This window comes from Lepidochelys kempii, chromosome 2, assembly GCF_965140285.1.
Source record: "Lepidochelys kempii isolate rLepKem1 chromosome 2, rLepKem1.hap1, whole genome shotgun sequence".
In the NCBI taxonomy this organism is placed as follows: Eukaryota; Metazoa; Chordata; order Testudines; family Cheloniidae; genus Lepidochelys; species Lepidochelys kempii.
In genome coordinates this window covers 115,185,466-115,204,057 of record NC_136381.1, presented here as the reverse complement: position 1 = coordinate 115,204,057, position 18,592 = coordinate 115,185,466, and the positions used below count along the sequence as shown (strand labels likewise).

The 18,592-nt window shown below is 39.5% G+C and overlaps 1 protein-coding gene across 1 annotated transcript in view; it reads right to left on the bottom strand.

Moving 5' to 3' along the window:
- Positions 1-17,471, bottom strand: part of LOC140906128 (orofacial cleft 1 candidate gene 1 protein homolog) — a gene marked incomplete at its 5' end in the record, with an annotated part of 48,385 nt that extends 30,914 nt beyond the window's left edge. The window contains 3 exons of the mRNA XM_073329634.1: positions 2,656-2,742; positions 16,926-17,102; positions 17,399-17,471. Coding sequence (XP_073185735.1) covers positions 2,656-2,742; positions 16,926-17,102; positions 17,399-17,471 — 337 coding nt within the window. The remainder of the gene's footprint in view (positions 1-2,655; positions 2,743-16,925; positions 17,103-17,398) is intronic.
- Between the last annotated feature and the right edge of the window lie 1,121 nt (positions 17,472-18,592).

Genomic DNA, 18,592 nt, shown 5'->3' with positions numbered 1-18,592 from the left:
TATACAACCAATCCAAAATGAAGACTCCAAACCCTAGTTTGGATTCTCCTCTCACTTATGTCAGCTCTGCTTAGATGTAACTCCATTGACTTCAGTGGAATTACTCTTTCCACCTGTGCAAATGAGAACAAAATCAGGCCCAGAGTCTCTTTGGTACCACAGGTGACAACAGGTTACTGAAATGCACATTCTCAAGCTAAACTACTGTGGACCTCAGAGCAGCATTGAGTGTTCAAAGATGGAGTCCACATACATAATAGTGTATGCATATCGTTCTACACCCTATCCATTTTCTTTTGAGTTACTGGTTCTAAAGAGCCTAGGGGATTTAGTAGAGAATTATAGCCCTGCTACAGAATTCTATAGAAGGCTAAAAAAAAATCCATAGAAAATATATTACCCTATTAAACATTATAGGCTAAGAGAAATTTCTATAGAGCCCTATTACATTTCTACAGAACCATATTGATTTTCTCCCTATCAAATTCTATAGTACTTTTATATAAGGGAAATCAAACAAACTTCTGCTGAAATTGCCAGCTTTTGCTTCAGAGATGCTGTGGCAGCCAACACAAAAGATTCTATGGCATATTTGGGCTCACAAGAAGCCAAAATGCACATAAGTGAGTAGGGAGAGCAAAGGTCCTTTCTTCAGAGGATGACTAGAGCAACAAAATATATGCCAAGAGACAAGAGTAGTGAACTGGTCAAGCAATAGCAGATTGCTGATAAAGGAAAGGAGGGCCACAGACATATTTACTTCTGTAATGTACAGCCACAACATAGATATATGATTATGAATCATTTATCATCCATTCTATGGCCTAGCATTGCTGTAGGCAATGATATCAGGTAAAAGAATAAAGTAAACTCCATATAGCATTATAATTGTTCTGCAAATCTCAGTAGAACCAACCTGAGGCTGGCTACCGTTGCTAACATGCCTCTAATAAATTGGGCTTTCACATGGCCTTTGAGTGACAGTCCTGCCAGGGGAAAACAAAGAGAAATTCAAAAGGACAGCCATTTAGACCTGTTCTCTTAGATACAGACTGACCTAATATGTTAATGTCAACAGAAAGAAAAAGAATTGGATGGACTTTCTAAGGGCTTTCATCTGCTCCAGACAAACACTCAAGGGAACATTTAAGATTCAACTTATATAGCTTGTCCTCCCTAACATGGGCATGAGGACAGGGACATATATTGTCCTAACAATAATTTGATTAAGATGGAGCTTTGACACCTCCATTAGATCTTTGTGCATTTTTATATCTATCTATATATACACACACATGCACAAATACATAAAAGCCACTTTCCTCTTTCTGAATATAAAGCAGATCATGGCTTTTGAAGCTCATTTATTAAATGAGTCAAAGCCACTGTTACCAAGAATAAATCTTTCTTCATAAGAAACTTCAGCTTACTCAAATCATGCAGATTATCTTCCTAAGGATCACTTTGATATCCCATGACACTATGGGCTTTTGGTGTGATGCAATGTCCTTGATAAACCTGATGGTACAGTATTAGGTGACAATCATCTTACCTTCTCACTGATTCATTAAAAAAAGCCTTGTGTGTCAGTATAATAATGCCTACATCTGTAATTTTCCCTCCATGCACCTGAAGAAGTGGATTTTTTACCCACGAAAGCTTATGCCCAAATAAGCAGAGTCTTGGCCAATGACAGTGGCTAACAAAAAGAGATTGGAGGCTGCCCATCACAGAAGGTGGTGAAAGATATTCAACATTTAATGGAAAGACAAAACAGCAAATGTGAGAGTAAGGCAGCTGACAAAGCTGGACATGTTAGAAAAGATCATCAAGGAAAGAAGGCTCAGGTGGTTGGGAGACATGCTCCCCAAGCATTGAATTGGGAAAGGAAAGAGAATGCAAGGAAGGCCAAGGAAGACCTGGCAGAAGACAGGGACAGAAGATACTGAATATGCTGCCATTACCTGGGAAGAAATATCACCACTGACTACTCTTTCTTGCACCCTCACATAGTTCCAGTCACTTCGTGCTGGATGCTGGAGTGCAACCCTGCATTCCCTGCTATACAAAAGAACTTGCATTATCCAAGACGAAGTGGACTAGTGCACACTCCACAGAGCGCAACTTTCCTTCTTATTGTTTCACATCCTTAAAAAGCAGAAAAGAAAAAAAACTCAATGTGTTGGGAAAATATTTATATTTGCTGGTTTCCAAAAAAACCCTGGGTGTGCTGCATTGTGATAGGCAAAACACATTGAATTCAGTGATATTTTCACTTGAATGAGGAATTCAGGATCACGTCTCCAAAAAAAAGATACTGTTTGGTGCTCTGTTCTGGATTGGGTATTTTAATTAGATGGAACATTTAGGTCAACAGTTTCTTAGGAATATGCTTCTGTATCTCAGTTATATGCTTTATAGTACAATAAAATACAGGGTAAAGCACACAGTCCTGCTTTTACCTGTCCACTAACTCAGTGTCCTTGATCAAAGACTACCTACGCTGCCCATTACGTTCATGGTGGTGAAGACATATAATTTAAATAGTAACCCTCAATATTTAAATGGAACTGCATATGTGATCTTTGTCACCTCATTTTCATGAATGGAAAAGAATATTTTGACACAAAAATTACATACTTAATTCTGCCTCACCTTCTCCACTGACCTCCATCCCACTCTGCCTTGGGTTTATTTCCTCATCCATCACTGGGTCAAAGTAATTTCTGCTGTATTCATTTCCTGTGGAAAGCACATGAAGTAAGGGTCAGTGATTATTAGAAGCACATGAACCAAAATGTTAATTTTGAAATCGACACCAGCATGAGAAGGGGCATTTTTGCTACTTTATAAGCTTAATTTTTTAACGAGTATTCTAAGCCTACTAGTACTGCAATTATCTTGTGAAAGGTCAGAAAAGGTAATTTTGGAAACAAGTGTACTTCATGTTACTTTTGCTCAGAAAGTAATGAGAAAATTCTCAAATTTAGATCATACAATGATAAAAAACAAAACAAAAAAACAAAAAAGCCCTAAGCCAAATTATTCTGAAGACACACATTACAAGTGAAAGTTACCAAGGCTATAAAGGAACTTGTGCTTCACAGCTGACCCCTCTGATTTCAACAGTTTTAAATTTCACCACTGAGGTTTCAACGTCTGGTGCATCTTTAATGCTGTAGTCTACCAGGGAAGTGTTTAATTACAGAGGAGATACTGGAATGCTGCCTCATTAATCTGAACAGCAATTGTATTAAGTTGGGCTAGGTAGCAAAACAAAGATTTGATGAGATAAAAACACTTGTTTAGCACTTTCCATCTCAATAGATGTTTTTATCTGTACTTTACTGAACTAATCAACTTTACAAAAGAAAAAGACATATATTAAACGTATCAGAGAAATATATAGTGTGTAGTTTCCACCAGCTGGCAGAACTTCCTATACCATCAGCTGGAAGAATTCTCTCTGAACACAGGGGAGTTATACTTCCTCCAAAAGTGTCCTTCATATGGTAAAAGTGCCTTACTCTGCAAATAGTGTCATTGAAATCAATGGCACTACATGCAGACAGGAAATTACTGCTCAGCATGAGAAAATATGGCAGAATCTAGTCCCCAAATTGCTTCAAAATTGTAGAAAGAGGCATAGCACTTTACAGGTTACCTCTATAGTCTTGAAAATAAACATATAAGCGGGTAAACAGTTGAAGTCCAACGCAGGAAAGGGTTAACGCTATCGCAGTCTCCAGTATATTTATTTTAGGATCAAAAATAATCCAAGCAGCAGCACTTTTTCCAAGACTAAATGAAACTCTGATATGAAACTAGGTTTAATTTATATTTCTGGACTGGCACATTTTGACTGTCAGTCTCTGTTCTTTCAATGTAGTAAGTACATGAACTGAAAATTTGCTTTACCTTGAGGTCTCAATAAAGAAAAAATAAATGAGTTTCATTTTTGTTACTTTATCTGTCAACAACTACTAGGCTGGTATGAATCTTGGCAGTATGTAATCAAAGTCTTATGTACTGCAATAACAGAGCTATTCTACCTTATTCGCTGTAATTGTTTTCCTCTAGCACAAAGCACTGTGATGCTATAGGAACACTCTTTCATATGTTGGTAAAATAATTCTCCTGTGTGTTAAAAAAAAGAAAATGATGATGCATCTCTTTATTCAATTGCTCCATAGCTATAAATGTAAACTACTGGAAAGTATATGTTGCAAACGATACAAAGTGGTACTCCGTTAGCGTATAGGCCTTTTACTGGCCCCCTGCACAAGGGTGAATTTAGACTACGTGCTATATAATAGGCTCCTGTGTCTAGATTTTTGCAGATCTGTATTGGACTGAGTAATCTGGATTTAGGAAGACATGGCACACCACTTGAGGAATGCAGTACCAGAATTTTTTTGTTCTTTCCCCCAGTTGTTCTTTCTATCCTTACTGTAAAACCCTCTTTGAGAAACAGCATAAACCGTTTTGCTCACCAGAAGGGTGGATTCAACCCCTGCTCCTGTGTCTGATTACCGACTTTTGGGGAGAAATGAGTACTGCACTGGTTGCATAGCTAATGTTTAATTATTCTCTTTGAGCAGCACACCTTTGTGTACTCTCAGGATGCACGATCACTTCTATCAAGAACTCCGTGGAAAGAGACAAAACCATTATGCATTGGTATAATCAGACAACTGGGCCTGGGCTCTTACCCCTGGTAGAAGCTCTGAGGTTTAGAAACGTATCGTATATTTTCTATCTTCATTAGGATAGAGAAGTCATTCAGAGGTCAAAAACTTTGGGCTTGGTTTACCCTTCTTAGGAGCAATTTGCACACTCCTGAGCCTAGGAGGCAGCTGCTTCAGGCAACAAAAAGGTGGCATGGTCACCATAGCATTCCTGTGAGCAGTTCTGCAGAGCACCCAACTCTAAACTTTGCCCGGGTGCCATTGTAGCCTCTCTGTCAACAACTACTAGGCTGGTATGAATCTTGGCAGTATGTAATCAAAGTCTTATGTACTGCAATAACAGAGCTATTCTACCTTATTCGCTGTAATTGTTTGTCTGAAGATGTATAGAATCACTGCTTATCCAAGTTACTTGGTCCATCTCTATCTACATTGTGGGCTGAGCCAGCTGGGCCCCTAAGAGGTTAAAGGCAGTTTTAACTGTTGCCGTACTCACTTCAGATGAACTTTCCTCTGCTGGTGGATTACCAGTTAATCTGGTCCCTTGACGTCATAAGCGGGGCCTATTTATTTTTACTTTTAAAAATACAAAATTATCAATTTTAGGGAACATAACGTACTGCCAAAGGCATTTTGCTAATGACACGAATTCATGAATGGATGAGCAATCATTCTGCATTTGCTTTTGGAAATACATGAAAGTATAAAGCACGTAAATTAACAGGTCCACTGAGGAATTCACATTGCACTGCTTCACAACCTAAACAGAGTAAAGTAAATGTTAAGAGAGTGTTTGCTTGCAGGTATGTTAAACGGCAGCACAACACTTGACGGTTTCAGCCGGCAAGTTATTGAAAAATATTTTCTTTAGTTTAGAGCTGGGTGACTCTGCAACTGCTGAGTTTTGCTTAGATGTTGGAGTTTGATCAAACTCAAAATCTCAGCTTGAAAGTAAGTCTATACCTCAGAGTTTTGCCTTGCTTCATGATACAAACATGATGAACCGTAAATGACTCATGATTTAGAATCATAGACGCAAAACCATGAATTGTCCTAGGTTCACATGACAGTGGATGACAGCTAACTCAATAAACCAGATCCTCAGCTGGTGTACATTGGCATAGCTCAGCTAAAATCAGTAAAGTTATCTATTTACACCATCTGAGATGTTCATGAGTTTCAGCAACTTGGTGAGAACATTGAATCTGCATTGCAAAATGAAACCAGAGGAATTTCACATGGTTTCCAGTTTCTTTCAAAATTTCATACCACTGTTTATTTACAAGCATTTATATATAGCTGCCTAAAAATTGCAACAGTTATAGTCAACCATTAGATGCATTGGCTGAGATTTTCAAAGCAGTCTAAGAGATTTAGACACATGCTTTCCTTAACGGAAGATGTGTGTCTAAATTGCCCAGACTTCTTTGAAAACCTCAACTATCATTCTTATTCCACCAACTGTGTATATTAACTGCTATAGGCTGATTAGGTCAGTTAAAGATTTAAGTGTAAACTGATGAGCATGGATCCTCCTCCAATCTTCGTATTGTGAGCAAGATCAGGATACAAGGTAGTTAACAAACCATCTAAGGTGGAGGCCAGGTTCCACATTTTTAATATCAGTCCCACAGGACCCCTCAAAAATCTGGTCTCTGGAAAGCAGGGTCTTGGCATGACAGTGACCTAGTCAGAAATGTATGCTGTTTAATTAATGAAAGAGCAGTGGGTAACTGTTAATCCATTACTTAAGCATGAGTGAAGCCCCTGATCTGACTTGTGTAACTGAGAGCTGGCTGGATTAAACTGTAAAATGCTTATTAACCCAGGCGTCTGGAATAAGTTTACTCAATAAGTCTTGAGATGGCCAGGGAGGTGATGTGATTGACCTCAGATGTACTACCCGCAGGTCTTTCACTCGAAAAAGAGATCTGATGGTGTGTGTGTGTGTTGAGTATGAGCATCCCAGCACAGAGTTAGAACAGGACTGGGACCAAATTATAGGTTGCTCCACTGGGCCTCATATTCTGCGGCTGAGCTGATTGAGCATCTAACTCAATGAAGGACCTTGACATCATCAACATTGACATCACTCAGGAAAAGTCAATGTCTTTGTGGATGACAACTGTGCTGGATTGTTTGAAGATCTGATGCCTCATATTATAACCATAGGACTATCCCAAATGGTTGTTGGATAATGATACATAAATGAACACAATCTGGCTTGTGTTTTCAGAGTAGTACAGGATACTGGACGTGGAGGGATGGAGCTCATACCTTTGTCATGAACTGACCTTCATTTTGAGCCAGGCACACCTCTTTATTCTGACAAGATGACTTATTTCATTAGCTAACAGTTTTCCCTCACTTTCACACAGCTCTGAACAACAATACTATGTAACCAATTGATGGGCAGGACATTGCTGTACTCTTTTATCCTTCACAGTGCCTCTTAAATTTTCTTCTCTCATAGTTCACCCTCACAGGTCCTCTTAACGTACAAGCAGCCTACAAAAGATGGTCTGAGTCTGGCCATTTGTGACACAAAGTGTGTTTGAAACCTGGTGACATGGCAGCATGTGAAAGAAAGGAGGAGTTTTTGTTTCCACCATCACATCGATGAAATATTGAGGTGAGGAACTCTTCCAGGTTGTGGACAGTTTGGTGAATTATGATTCTCTCCAGTAAGTAAAGGCTGTTACAAGGAGGAGAGGGGAAATTGTTCTTTTTAACCTCTGAGGATAGGACAAGAAGCAATGGGCTTAAATTGCAGAAAGGGAGGTTTAGGTTGGATATTAGGAAAAACTTCCTGACAGGGTGGTTAAGTACTGGAATAAATTGCTGAGGGAGGTTGTGGAACCTCCATGATTCAAGATTTTTAAGAGCAGGTTAGACAAACACCTGTTAGGAATGGTCTAGATAATACTTAGTCCTGCCACAAATGCAGGGGACTGGACTAGATGACCGCTCAAGGTCCCTTCCAGTCCTATGATTCTAAGTAGCAGAATTGAGATTTATCTTTGTGAAGAGTTCTCATTCTACTTTGTAGACACAATCCCTTGGATGTGGCCCAAGCATTCACGTTTCCATGTTTGCTGAGCCATTTCTGGATGGGGCCAATCTAAGATCTTAGCTTGAGTTTCAGCCAGTATCTCTCACTGAGATTTTGCAGGTGCTTTGGAGTTCCAAGTTATGATAAATGAACCAGACTCATGTCCCTTTTACCTATTAGATGTAGTGTGCAGATACTAGGTCCATTATTAGATGGGATTGTCAATACCCCTTTCAGGGAGGCGCGTGATACCTTTCGTTAGAGAATTAATTGTTCAGCCCCTCTCAAGAAACAATCTTACTAATCACTCAGGGCTAAATCCACCAGGCACTAAACTGCCCTTTTAACTAAATCCAAAATTTAGTTCCTCAAAACCCTTACTCAGCTGCTGCCCAACCCAAAAGATGCCTCAATTCCCTATGTGCCTATGTTCCTACTGTTAAAGTCCCCTAGTGGCCTACAATTCTGTTGGTGGGTATGCCAAAAGCCAACTAAGTCAAGCTGCTTGGTGGCTAACTCATGCCTAAGCCACAGCAGGATTCACAAACTGGATGTTCCCCCGCCTCTCTTGCCTACTGGATTGGCCCTCACACAAAACACTACCGGAGGAACAGGTAGTGCTGGAGCCCTTTACCCAGCAGTCAGCACACTCACCTGGGATGTAGGAGATGTGGGTTCAAATCTTTCTTCTCCCCGAGGTACTTTACTCACTGAGCTATAAGCTATTCTGTAGTGGATCTCTCGTCATGGGGGCTGTTCCACTTTATATAAATAATTAAATATTTATTGGCTCTGGGACTAGACCCTGGGTCATGCCCCTCCCCCAACTGAGGGCCCCAATCACTGGGTTAGAGAGTTATTCTCACTCACCCTTTGGCCTGGTGAATATTTATTTATAGCAGGTGAAAGCTTTGCTTTATTAGGAGAAAGGACTGACCTGGCTTAGGTACCTAACGTTAGGAGAGGGTTCACAGGTGTGAATACTGAGTTGAGGGAGGCAATTCCCCCTGACCCACAGATAGGTGCCTAACTCCGAGAGACAAGTGCAGATCTGGCCTACTGTCTTGTTTAGCAAAAAGAAAAGGAGGACTTGTGGCACCTTAGAGACTAACCAATTTATTTGAGCATAAGCTTTCGTGAGCTACAGCTCCGATGAAGTGAGCTGTAGCTCACGAAAACTTATGCTCAAATAAATTGGTTAGTCTCTAAGGTGCCACAAGTACTCCTTTTCTTTTTGCGAATACAGATTAACACGGCTGTTACTCTGAAACCTGTCTTGTTTAGACAACTCCCCACTCAGCTTGCTGGCATCTGTGAATCCCATTCTTAGGTGCCTAACTGTTGCCATGCATCGTATAGTGAATCTGAACACCTTTCTCAGGACTGTGACTTTCATTAGACAGCAGCACACCTAAAGTTGGGCATTGTAACGCTGAGCCTAAATTCCCTTTGTGTATCTAGCCCTCAGTCTCTAATCTTCCATTTGAGGAGAAAATTATAAAAAAAAGAAAAAGAAAAAGAAAGTATCATAGCAATTCTGGTGTAAATGAAAGGAAAATCAGGCCCGTTGAAGTTTTTCTCACTTATGCCAGGAACAGAATTTGTCAACGTAAATTAAGGTTGTTTTGCAGACCTGCAAAATCCCTAACCCAGCACAAATTATGTTACTTGGTCAATTACGCATACCCTGCAACACACACAACTTAGGTCTCCACTGAATTTGCACGATGGGACAAATTCTGATCTAAGTTAATTGTTGTAAATCTGGAATGACTTTGCTGAAGTCCATGAAGTTATTCTTAATATATAAGAGATTATATCCAATAAGGATATGTTTTACACAGAATTTCAAAGTATAATGAATCATAGGTATGAGAGTTCAGCCCAAATAGAATTTTTTAAATAAAATCCTATAATTGAAGACCATTAAAATAGTACCTGTTGTGTAGTATCTAAAAATAGATCTTCTGCAAGGCTACCAGCACTTGGTGATTTTTCCATTTTTTAATGTTTTAGAAGATATCAAATACCTCCTCCATCTCTCATTCATTTTCTTTATCTTTGACAGGAACCTTGGATAAGGAGTAAACCACATGACCAGATCTCAGTATATTCAAGGTTCACAATATAAACATGAGTTGTCAGCTTTGACAGAACATTGGCCAAATGAATGTTCAGGAACATAAATAGAGTGTTTCACTCCATTCTTTCTGGAGTGTTTGAAAAATGCTGCATGGTGCTCACAGTATTCGCTTCCTCCCCCAACCCCCACCCCCATTAGTTTCTTAGAAGACTGACTGCATTTATAGCTCTTTAGGCAGAGATACAGCACAATGTGTTTCTATTGGTAATTTGTTTTTCTGAAGGCAACAGAAGGCACTGTGCCAAGGGATGCCAGTGTAAGACCTGCTGGTTCTCCTGGGGAAACACTGTTGGTGGAATACATGAGAAAATCCACATTGATGCTTGGGAGTTCATTCAGAAACACTGTCAAATAATCCAACATATGTAAATGGGGAAAATGTATATAGAGCACCTTGGTGACCAAAATTACTAGTTCACATGATACTTGTGGAAAAACCCACAGACAAATGGGTGAGAATCTTAACGAGCAGCACACACCACCAGGAAACATCCTATTGCCAAAAGAAATAGATTTGGTCAAGAGAGTGATGCTAAACATTATAAAAACTCAGGCACATTTGGAAAGAATACCCTCGAATTTAAAGTTTAACCTATCCTCAGAATCTCACTTCTATACCTTGCATAAATTCGGTTTTAGTTCATTTTACTTAGACAAGTGCCAAAGCACGTCTGTTGTTGAAAGTATACATGTTGGGTCCAGTGTTGCACACTAAATTACACTGAGTGCAGTTTTGTTGATTTCAATTGTATTGCACTAGATGTAATTCAGTGTAGAATTTCTTCCACTGACAACCCCGTTCTTCCTAAACATATAATTTTAATATATCATGTCCAGTGTGCAATATTTCAGCATTTCCATTTCTAGACCCAGTTGGAATCAGAAAGTGAAGAGAGACATGAAACTGAAAATAATATGAGAAAAGTTTTTTTAAAAAGTTACGGCTCAGTTTCAGTTCAGATTTGAGGTCACTTCATATGTGATATGAAACCGTTTTTCCAGCAGTAATAGCCAGTGTGTCAAATTCCCATTTCCCTCAACCACAAACTTCCAGCATTTGACAATTTCTTATTTGTATTTACCACCTTCTTAGATTGTAATCTATTCTCAAAATTACATTAAATTTTGTTCAAAAAACTTTAGCCTTACAGGGTATGTAAACTTACTGATTTTGACAGATGATAGTTTTTATTATCAATTTGATATTATAAGTGACTGCTACACACAGCCCTTATTTTGTTGTCTATTTCGAGATCCAGATTCAGTCACATTTCACTTCCATGATCGATCTTCAAGTTCAGCAACAAAGGAGTATTCCCGCCCTTGACAGAGATTATGTAATATCTCTGCAGTCATAAGTGGGAGTTAGTTAGACTCCTAAGTAATTTAAATAATTTTGAAAAATTTCACCTGTATTTGCAGCTAAAGTCTGACCCCCAGATGTGAATATGCAAATCTCCTTGTCTCACTGGAAACTGGTGTTTCCATTTGTATCCTACAGCAAAATTTGATCCTTCACTTTACACCTACATTTAAGTCCCAATCCTGTGGTAGACTCTTGTTTGGCTGACCTCTGCCAAGCCCTATTTATTTAAATGGGGCTCTGCCTATGTGTGATGGCCTACCTGTACGGCGTTCATTGCGGCACTGTGGTCTTTGTTTGCAGTAGCTGTTCAGTATTTCACATTGAGAGTGGTGTGTCTAAATGGTGTTTTAATCTCTATGTGTGTGTCAACATTTTTTCCTGTTTTTCCTATAAATAAAATATTTGGGAGTCCTGGGTTCAACTCCCTGTTCTAACACAGGCTTCCTGTAAGATCTCAAGCAAGTGACTTAGTCCTTCTGTGCCTCATTTCTCCATCTGTAAAATAGAGATACTCCCTCTCTCCCAGGGGTGGCGTTAGGAGAAATATGCTAAATATTGGGAGGCACATAGGTACTGTGGTAATGAGGGCCACATAAGTACGATTGCTAGACAGGTAAATTGATAGGTAGACATCTTGAAAACACAACTCACAATGAGCATGTATTTGATTAGCTGACCTTCAATCTTCATTTGGTCTACACCCTAAAAATGTATTTTTTCTTTTCTCTCTCTCTCTCTCTCTCTCTCTAATATTGTTCATTTCTATGGGGCATGATATAAGATGTAAACAGTGTCTGTTCTAGATAAAATGGTAGAATTAGTTAGTGCTCATGATTTTAGCAAATAATTTAGTTTTGAAAGTGATTGTGTACTGGGGATGCTAGGAAAAAATAATGTTTTTTGTCACTTGGAAACTATTTTAAATAGAATGATCAACATTTGGGGTCAGATGGCCTCTGACCTTAATGTAAATGTGCAGTGTAGGAGAGAGAAGCAAGGAGTCTTTCTTTCATCTTTTAGATCCTCAGAGCAAGTTGCAAGGACAATCTCAATTTCTGGGGTTGCAAAATCACTACCAAAAGGGGCAAGGAGGAAGTAAGCCATACTGTGGTGGAATGCTCAAGACCGCAGGATCCTAAAAGCTTTGCACAGGCTTCCTGAATGCTGTCACTGGGTTAGGAACTTGAATTTTGGTCTCCCATGTCTCAGGTGAGTAACCTCGCCACCAGGTTTTACAATCATTCTTGTAATAGCCCAATGACTATTTGATTTTTTAAATATTTTTTAATATATAAAGTGGAACAATTCTAACAGAAGAGATTGATAGAGATAACGCCTACCCTGAACAGTCAGCAGCCTGGTGGTTAGAGAACTCACCTGGGATAGGGGGTGAAATTCAAATTCAAATTCCTTTTCTACACCAGACAGAGGGGGTGCCTGAACGCAGCTCTCCCACCTCCCAGGTGAGTACGCCAACCATGGAGCTAAACGTTGTAAGGGGGGTACCACCACAGCCACCTGAAAAAAAAAATTCTTTGGCTTCCCCAACCCGCCAGAGAAGAGCCATAAGAATGATTAAAGGATTAGAAAGCATGCCTTATAGTGAGAGATTCATAGAGCCTCAATCTATTAAGCTTACAAAAAGAAGGTAAAGGGGTGACTTGAAACTATTTGGCAAATTTGTTTCTAATTCACAAATGGATCCAGGTTGACTGATGCATTTTTTCAGCAAATAAACTACTTGTCCAAAAAAATTCATCCAGCTCTATTCCTGAATGCTAAGCTTGGACAAATCACTCTGGCCTCCAGTTTTAAGAGTCCACTGATTTTAGACACTTCCGCTTCTGCTTCCTCAAACTGGGCACCTAAAAACGGAAGCACCCAAAATGAGTGGGTACTGTTGGAAATTGTGTACTTAACCTCTGTCACTTTCCTCATATGTAAACTAGAATAATCCTTACTTAACATACTTAACACCTAACTTACTTCCATACCTCACAGTGGTGGTATGGAATTTAACAGGGCCAAGGATCTGGCTGTTAACTAAGTCCCCTTTGGACTCCCAAAGGATAAAGGAATTTGAAGTCATCCTACATGAGCAACAGGGGATCTCCCTGGCATGTGGCTGGTGCTATGCCACCACTTCCCAGCCTCCCTGGCATAGGGATGTGTTGAGACATGCCAGGAGTGGGAGAGGGTGTGCCCAGAGAACACTGCTCTCCAGCAATCACAGCCGGTAAACAGTCCCTATGATGCTGTGGGAGGAAATTGTGGCAATCCTGGTAACATTCTGTGTTGCACCAGGGAGCAAGTCAGTTTTTGGCTGCCCAGAGGTCCTGGGAGAGAGGTGGAAAGACAGTGGAAAGCCACTTCTGCCCTCCCCGCCAGCCTTCAGGTGCATTGAGCAGTTCTCTAGAGCACACGTGAGGATCTGCTCCAATATTTATACTGTGCTTTAAATATCGAATGTGTTAAATTTTAAGTCTTGATGATTTTGTTAAAAAATATGACATTTATTAAGTGCTCTAAGTGTAATGTAATGCTACAAGCTGACGGTGGGGGTTGATTCCCAGCTTACATGCAAATACTCACCCTAGCTGGATGAGAGCTAGCATGAGTATAAATCGTAGTGTAGTTGCCGTAGCACGGGCGGTGACAGTGGAGGCATGGCTTAGCTGCACAGAGTATGAATCCCTAGGGTATGTCTACACTACTTGCCGGATTGGTGGGCAGCAATCGATCCAGCAGGGGTCGATTTATCGTGTCTAGTCTAGACACGATAAATTGACCCCCGAGTGCTCTCCCGTCGACTCTTGTACTCCAGCGCCGCAAGAGGTACAGGCGGAGTCAATGGGGGAGCGGCAACAGTCGACTCACCGTGGTGAAGACACCACAGTAAGTCGATCGAAGTACGTCGACTTCAGCTACGTTATTCATATAGCTGAAGTTGCATAACTTAGATTGATCCCCCTCCTGCCCTCCCTGTGTAGACCAGGCCTTAGACTTCAAAGTGCCTAAATCACTTTTGAAAATGGGACATAGGCTCCTATAATCTGGTATACACACCGATTTTGTATTGGTGTAACTATATTGGTGAGGGTGCTGATTTTTTTTACTGGTATTTCCATAGTGTGGGTGCCGGCGTAGCAGGATACAAGGGCACTTCATGTATGTGAATAAGGTCTTCTGGTATAAACACTTTTATACCAATATAACTCCATCCACACTGAGTGGGTATATCACTTGAACTATACCAGTCCAGCTAAAGTTGTAAACTTTTATGTACAGACAAGGCCTACCTAAGTCATTTAGGTACTTTTGAAAATTTTACCCATCATCTTCATTTTGTTTCAGAATACCCTTTATGGAAGAACAGAGCAATATGAAAACTGCTTACAAATATGGTGCTATAGATATTGGACAAGTAAATTGTATCACCAAGGAACGGAGAGAGACATTTTTTAATTTGACCCCACACCTAATTGTCACTTTATCTCCTCTTGACCTAGTACCTAACTGACCTTAATGTTCCCGGTTCTTGTTTTTAATTCTGCCCCAGTATCAGCGTATTGTTATTTTAACCCTTACCTATTTTTTCCATTTTTTGTTATTTTTATATTTATTTGACCTATGCCTCGCTGCCATGTTTTCCTTTCCTAATTTATCCTCTTGGTTGTGCTATTTTGAACCCATGTCGTTTCTCTCTCAGGCTTTTCTGTTTTACAGGGTATATATGGGTGTTTGTTTATATCTGAGTACCTTTTACTCTTGATACAGGCTGAATGATGATTCAAAAGTAACCTATAATATAAGGAAAATATCAAGATACAGTTATTTTTGGCAAGATTGTTTACAGTATTTTCAGATATCACCATATGAACTGTACTTGGCTGCAGATGTCAAAAGTGCAGAATTCAAGTTGTACCTGGAGAGTAGGAAAAATACTATATTCTGCAATGTTAGCAATTGGTTATGAATTTATATTTCCCTTCCTCTTGTTTGTGTAGGGACCATAGGAAAAACTGGCAGCACCCCATTTCATCTTGGAAAAATGGTCCAACAGCAAACTAATTTAAGGAGATCATCTAGGCAGAAGAGGCTAGACTGAGACATTTAGGTACCAACCTACTGTGAGCGCTGCTGAGCTGCACCCACCTAGGGAAACAACTTTGTGGGGTGCAGCTCCCTCCACTGGCCAGTAGTTGGAGTGTTGGAGCCACAGACCTGCCTCCTTCCTAGCTATCAGGCACCCCAAGCGGATTTGGGGCAGAGAAGACCTGTGCTCCACAAAATACAGCGTCTTCAATTCTTACTTTACGTGGGCTACAAAAGGGAAAGAAAGGCTTCTTACCTTCTGTGCCACCATACACAGCCATGTTAAAGCCAAGGAGAATATAGGAGCTGGATTTAGCAAGGGATCAGTGGAACTTGCAGGCTCTCAGTTCCTCAAACATCAAAAGAACGTGGCCAAGATTTTAAAAAATGAGCACCTAGAGTTATTCTCTGCAGTTCCTATTTAGGCACCTAAATAAGTGGCCTAATATGCAGAGGTGCTGAGCATGCAGACGTCACAGCTGTTGACTTCAGTGAGAACTGCTGGGTGCTCAGCATTATTGATAATCAAGCCACTTAATTAGGTGCCTAAATATGGACTTGGGTCCTACACTTGCACATTACTTATGCATGTACATAGTCCCATTGAAGCCAACGGGGCCACTTACGTGAGAAAAGTTAAGTACCTGCATAAGTGTTTGTAGAATAACACTTCACAGCCTAACTTTAGGCACCTGTTTTTTTAAATCTTGGCCCCAAATTCTTCCCACATATTTTAGGAGATCAACTGAAGTTCTTCTGAAAGTCTTTTATTGCCAGGTTGTTAAGAAAACAAAAACTGTTATGGTAATATTTATAATACTAATAATTCAAAATAATATAACAACCAAGGCTGCTCAAAATTTTCAAGTTTCAATCTGTAGTAAGAAAGTTGACTGCAATGAAGATCACTATGGCTTTGTGTAAGTTACTTAACTGAAAGCTAAAGCGTTCTTCCAAAGTTAATAATGGTACTTTGCCCTAAATAAACTGAGGCTGAAAGCCAAGGCATTTATTATAGCAGGCTACAACTATTATCAGGATAACAGAAAGCACTGACCCATTATTATTATTATAATGAAATGTCCAGTGATAGTTTTTGAGATATAATTGGGCTTAAAAAAAAAGAAACGTTGGTTGATTGAGAGCATATGCATGGTGAGGGCAATAGTGGATCAGGGACTTTCATAATGTTGTTTAAAACTACCTAATGCCTGAGAGACAATAACTGTGCAACATCTCTGCTCTTCGGCTGAGATGATTCCATTTCAGCATCGTATAAATTAACAGGAAACTATTTTCACAATAGCCTGTGAAGTAGTTTCTTCTGCTGGCAGAGAGCATCATGCAACTCTGCCCAGTCATCAGGAGCTTTGTGGGCATGAAGATAGGAGAATAGATCTCTAAATATTTAGACATCAAATGTTTTCAGCAATATTTTGAATTTTACATCCCAGGCTTTCAGGGAAGCCTGTTTGGACGTGTTAGGATGGAATGTGTGGTGTAGGCCATGGAATGCACAGGTTAGATCAGGAACACAACTACTGTCACTCAGTTTGAGGATAATCAAGACTGAAGTCTCACCTCTTGGTTCAGCATGGGCTTGCAGCCTGAGTTTTTGTTGGTGAGCTGCAAGGGTGCTATCTAGCTTGTCACGTCTAATAACTTTCTCTTCTGAAGTCTGATATGCTGAAAGATCTGCACTGCTGATGTTAAAAGCTGGATTTTCAATGCCTTCTGTTGCTGCTCTCTCTTCTTTTACTATAGAAAACAAGGAGGTCAGAAGAGCACATTATACCAAAGAGTATTTCAATGACAAGCAGAAAATTCCTTCTAGTAATTCCTTTGCTGAAAGACTCAAGTGTATCGTCCTCAAATGTCGCCAAAACAGAATTAGGTTAAAATTAACTCTAAAAAAAAAAAGAATAAATGATTAAAATAATTACAAATTGCACCCTGACAAGCAAGAGCAAAATTTCGCCCACAGCCATTTGTCTGTAATTAGTTAATTAATCCTTACACAAATTATGAGCAATAACTCATCAAGCAAGGCTCACCCATCAGAAATTCAGCCGACTTGGATTTCTTCTGCTTAGTTTGCTTCAGAGCCTTCTGCTGGAACTTCTGGAGGGAAATTGTTAAATGAATAAATTAGCTAAAGAATGAAGATCATCCTTTATAATCCACAACTAACACAGTATTTTAAATAAGGGATGGCACTGAAATGTCATTTAATTTACATCTCTGCTAAAGGGGTCAAACATTAATTGAACAACAGAAGTGGAAGAATTAAATAAAATTGGAGAAGAAAAGTTAAAACAAATGCCAAATGAAGGTCACATTAAAATACTTTGTTTCTTTGCCATTTTTAATTAATGCAAAGAAATCTCAATAAAGGAAGAGCTAGAAAACTCATCTTTAGAGTATGCATTCAGCACAACGGCTCTATTTCACTTTCAGAAACTAGAGGCTGCGTTTAGAAAAGTTTGGTTATGCAGTATGTTTTCAGGTAGCTCTCCTCTTGCCCTTCTATTGTTTTTTTTGTTTGTTTGTTTATTTTTAGGACTACTTATATAAAACTGTGTATTTGTTTAGAACAAAGGACCTAATAATGAGATCTCCATGTTCATATGAAACAACAGGACGATAAAACAAAATCGCTACTTTCCCAAAAATAATTAAAACCACCAAAATTTCAGGTGTTGCCACCAGAGATAGTCCATGATTATGGGAGGTAGGTGGGAGGTAGAATTCACTACCTTGCTAAAAGTTCATTTAATATTAAAAGTATGCAAAAAATGGTTACGATGTAAATGAATAGCAACAAATCTTATTAGAGGCCCCAGATTCTTACAAGTTGTAAATTAAATACTATGGGGATGTAAGGCTCTAAGAATATGCAGTAGCAACACCATGAGCAAGGCCCAAGTTTTAAACTTGATCCTTGTACAAGAGTCTGTTTGATGGCAATGAGAGTTTCACACAGGGGATCAGGGTTGAATATAGTCCTGTATAATTAACACTTATAATAAAAATAGCAATCAGCCGAAAGCAATGTAAAAAGTTGCAAACTGAGGGGTAGGGACTAACGTAAAATGGCTGAATACTAAGAAAAAGCAATGTTAACATACTTGTTCTAGAATTTTGTGGAACATTTTGTAAATTGTTTGTTAATCTCTGAAAATAGCGTTCATTTTTTTATGCCAGTTGTTTAATTGTCAGGGCCGGCTCCAGGCACCAGCTTTCCAAGC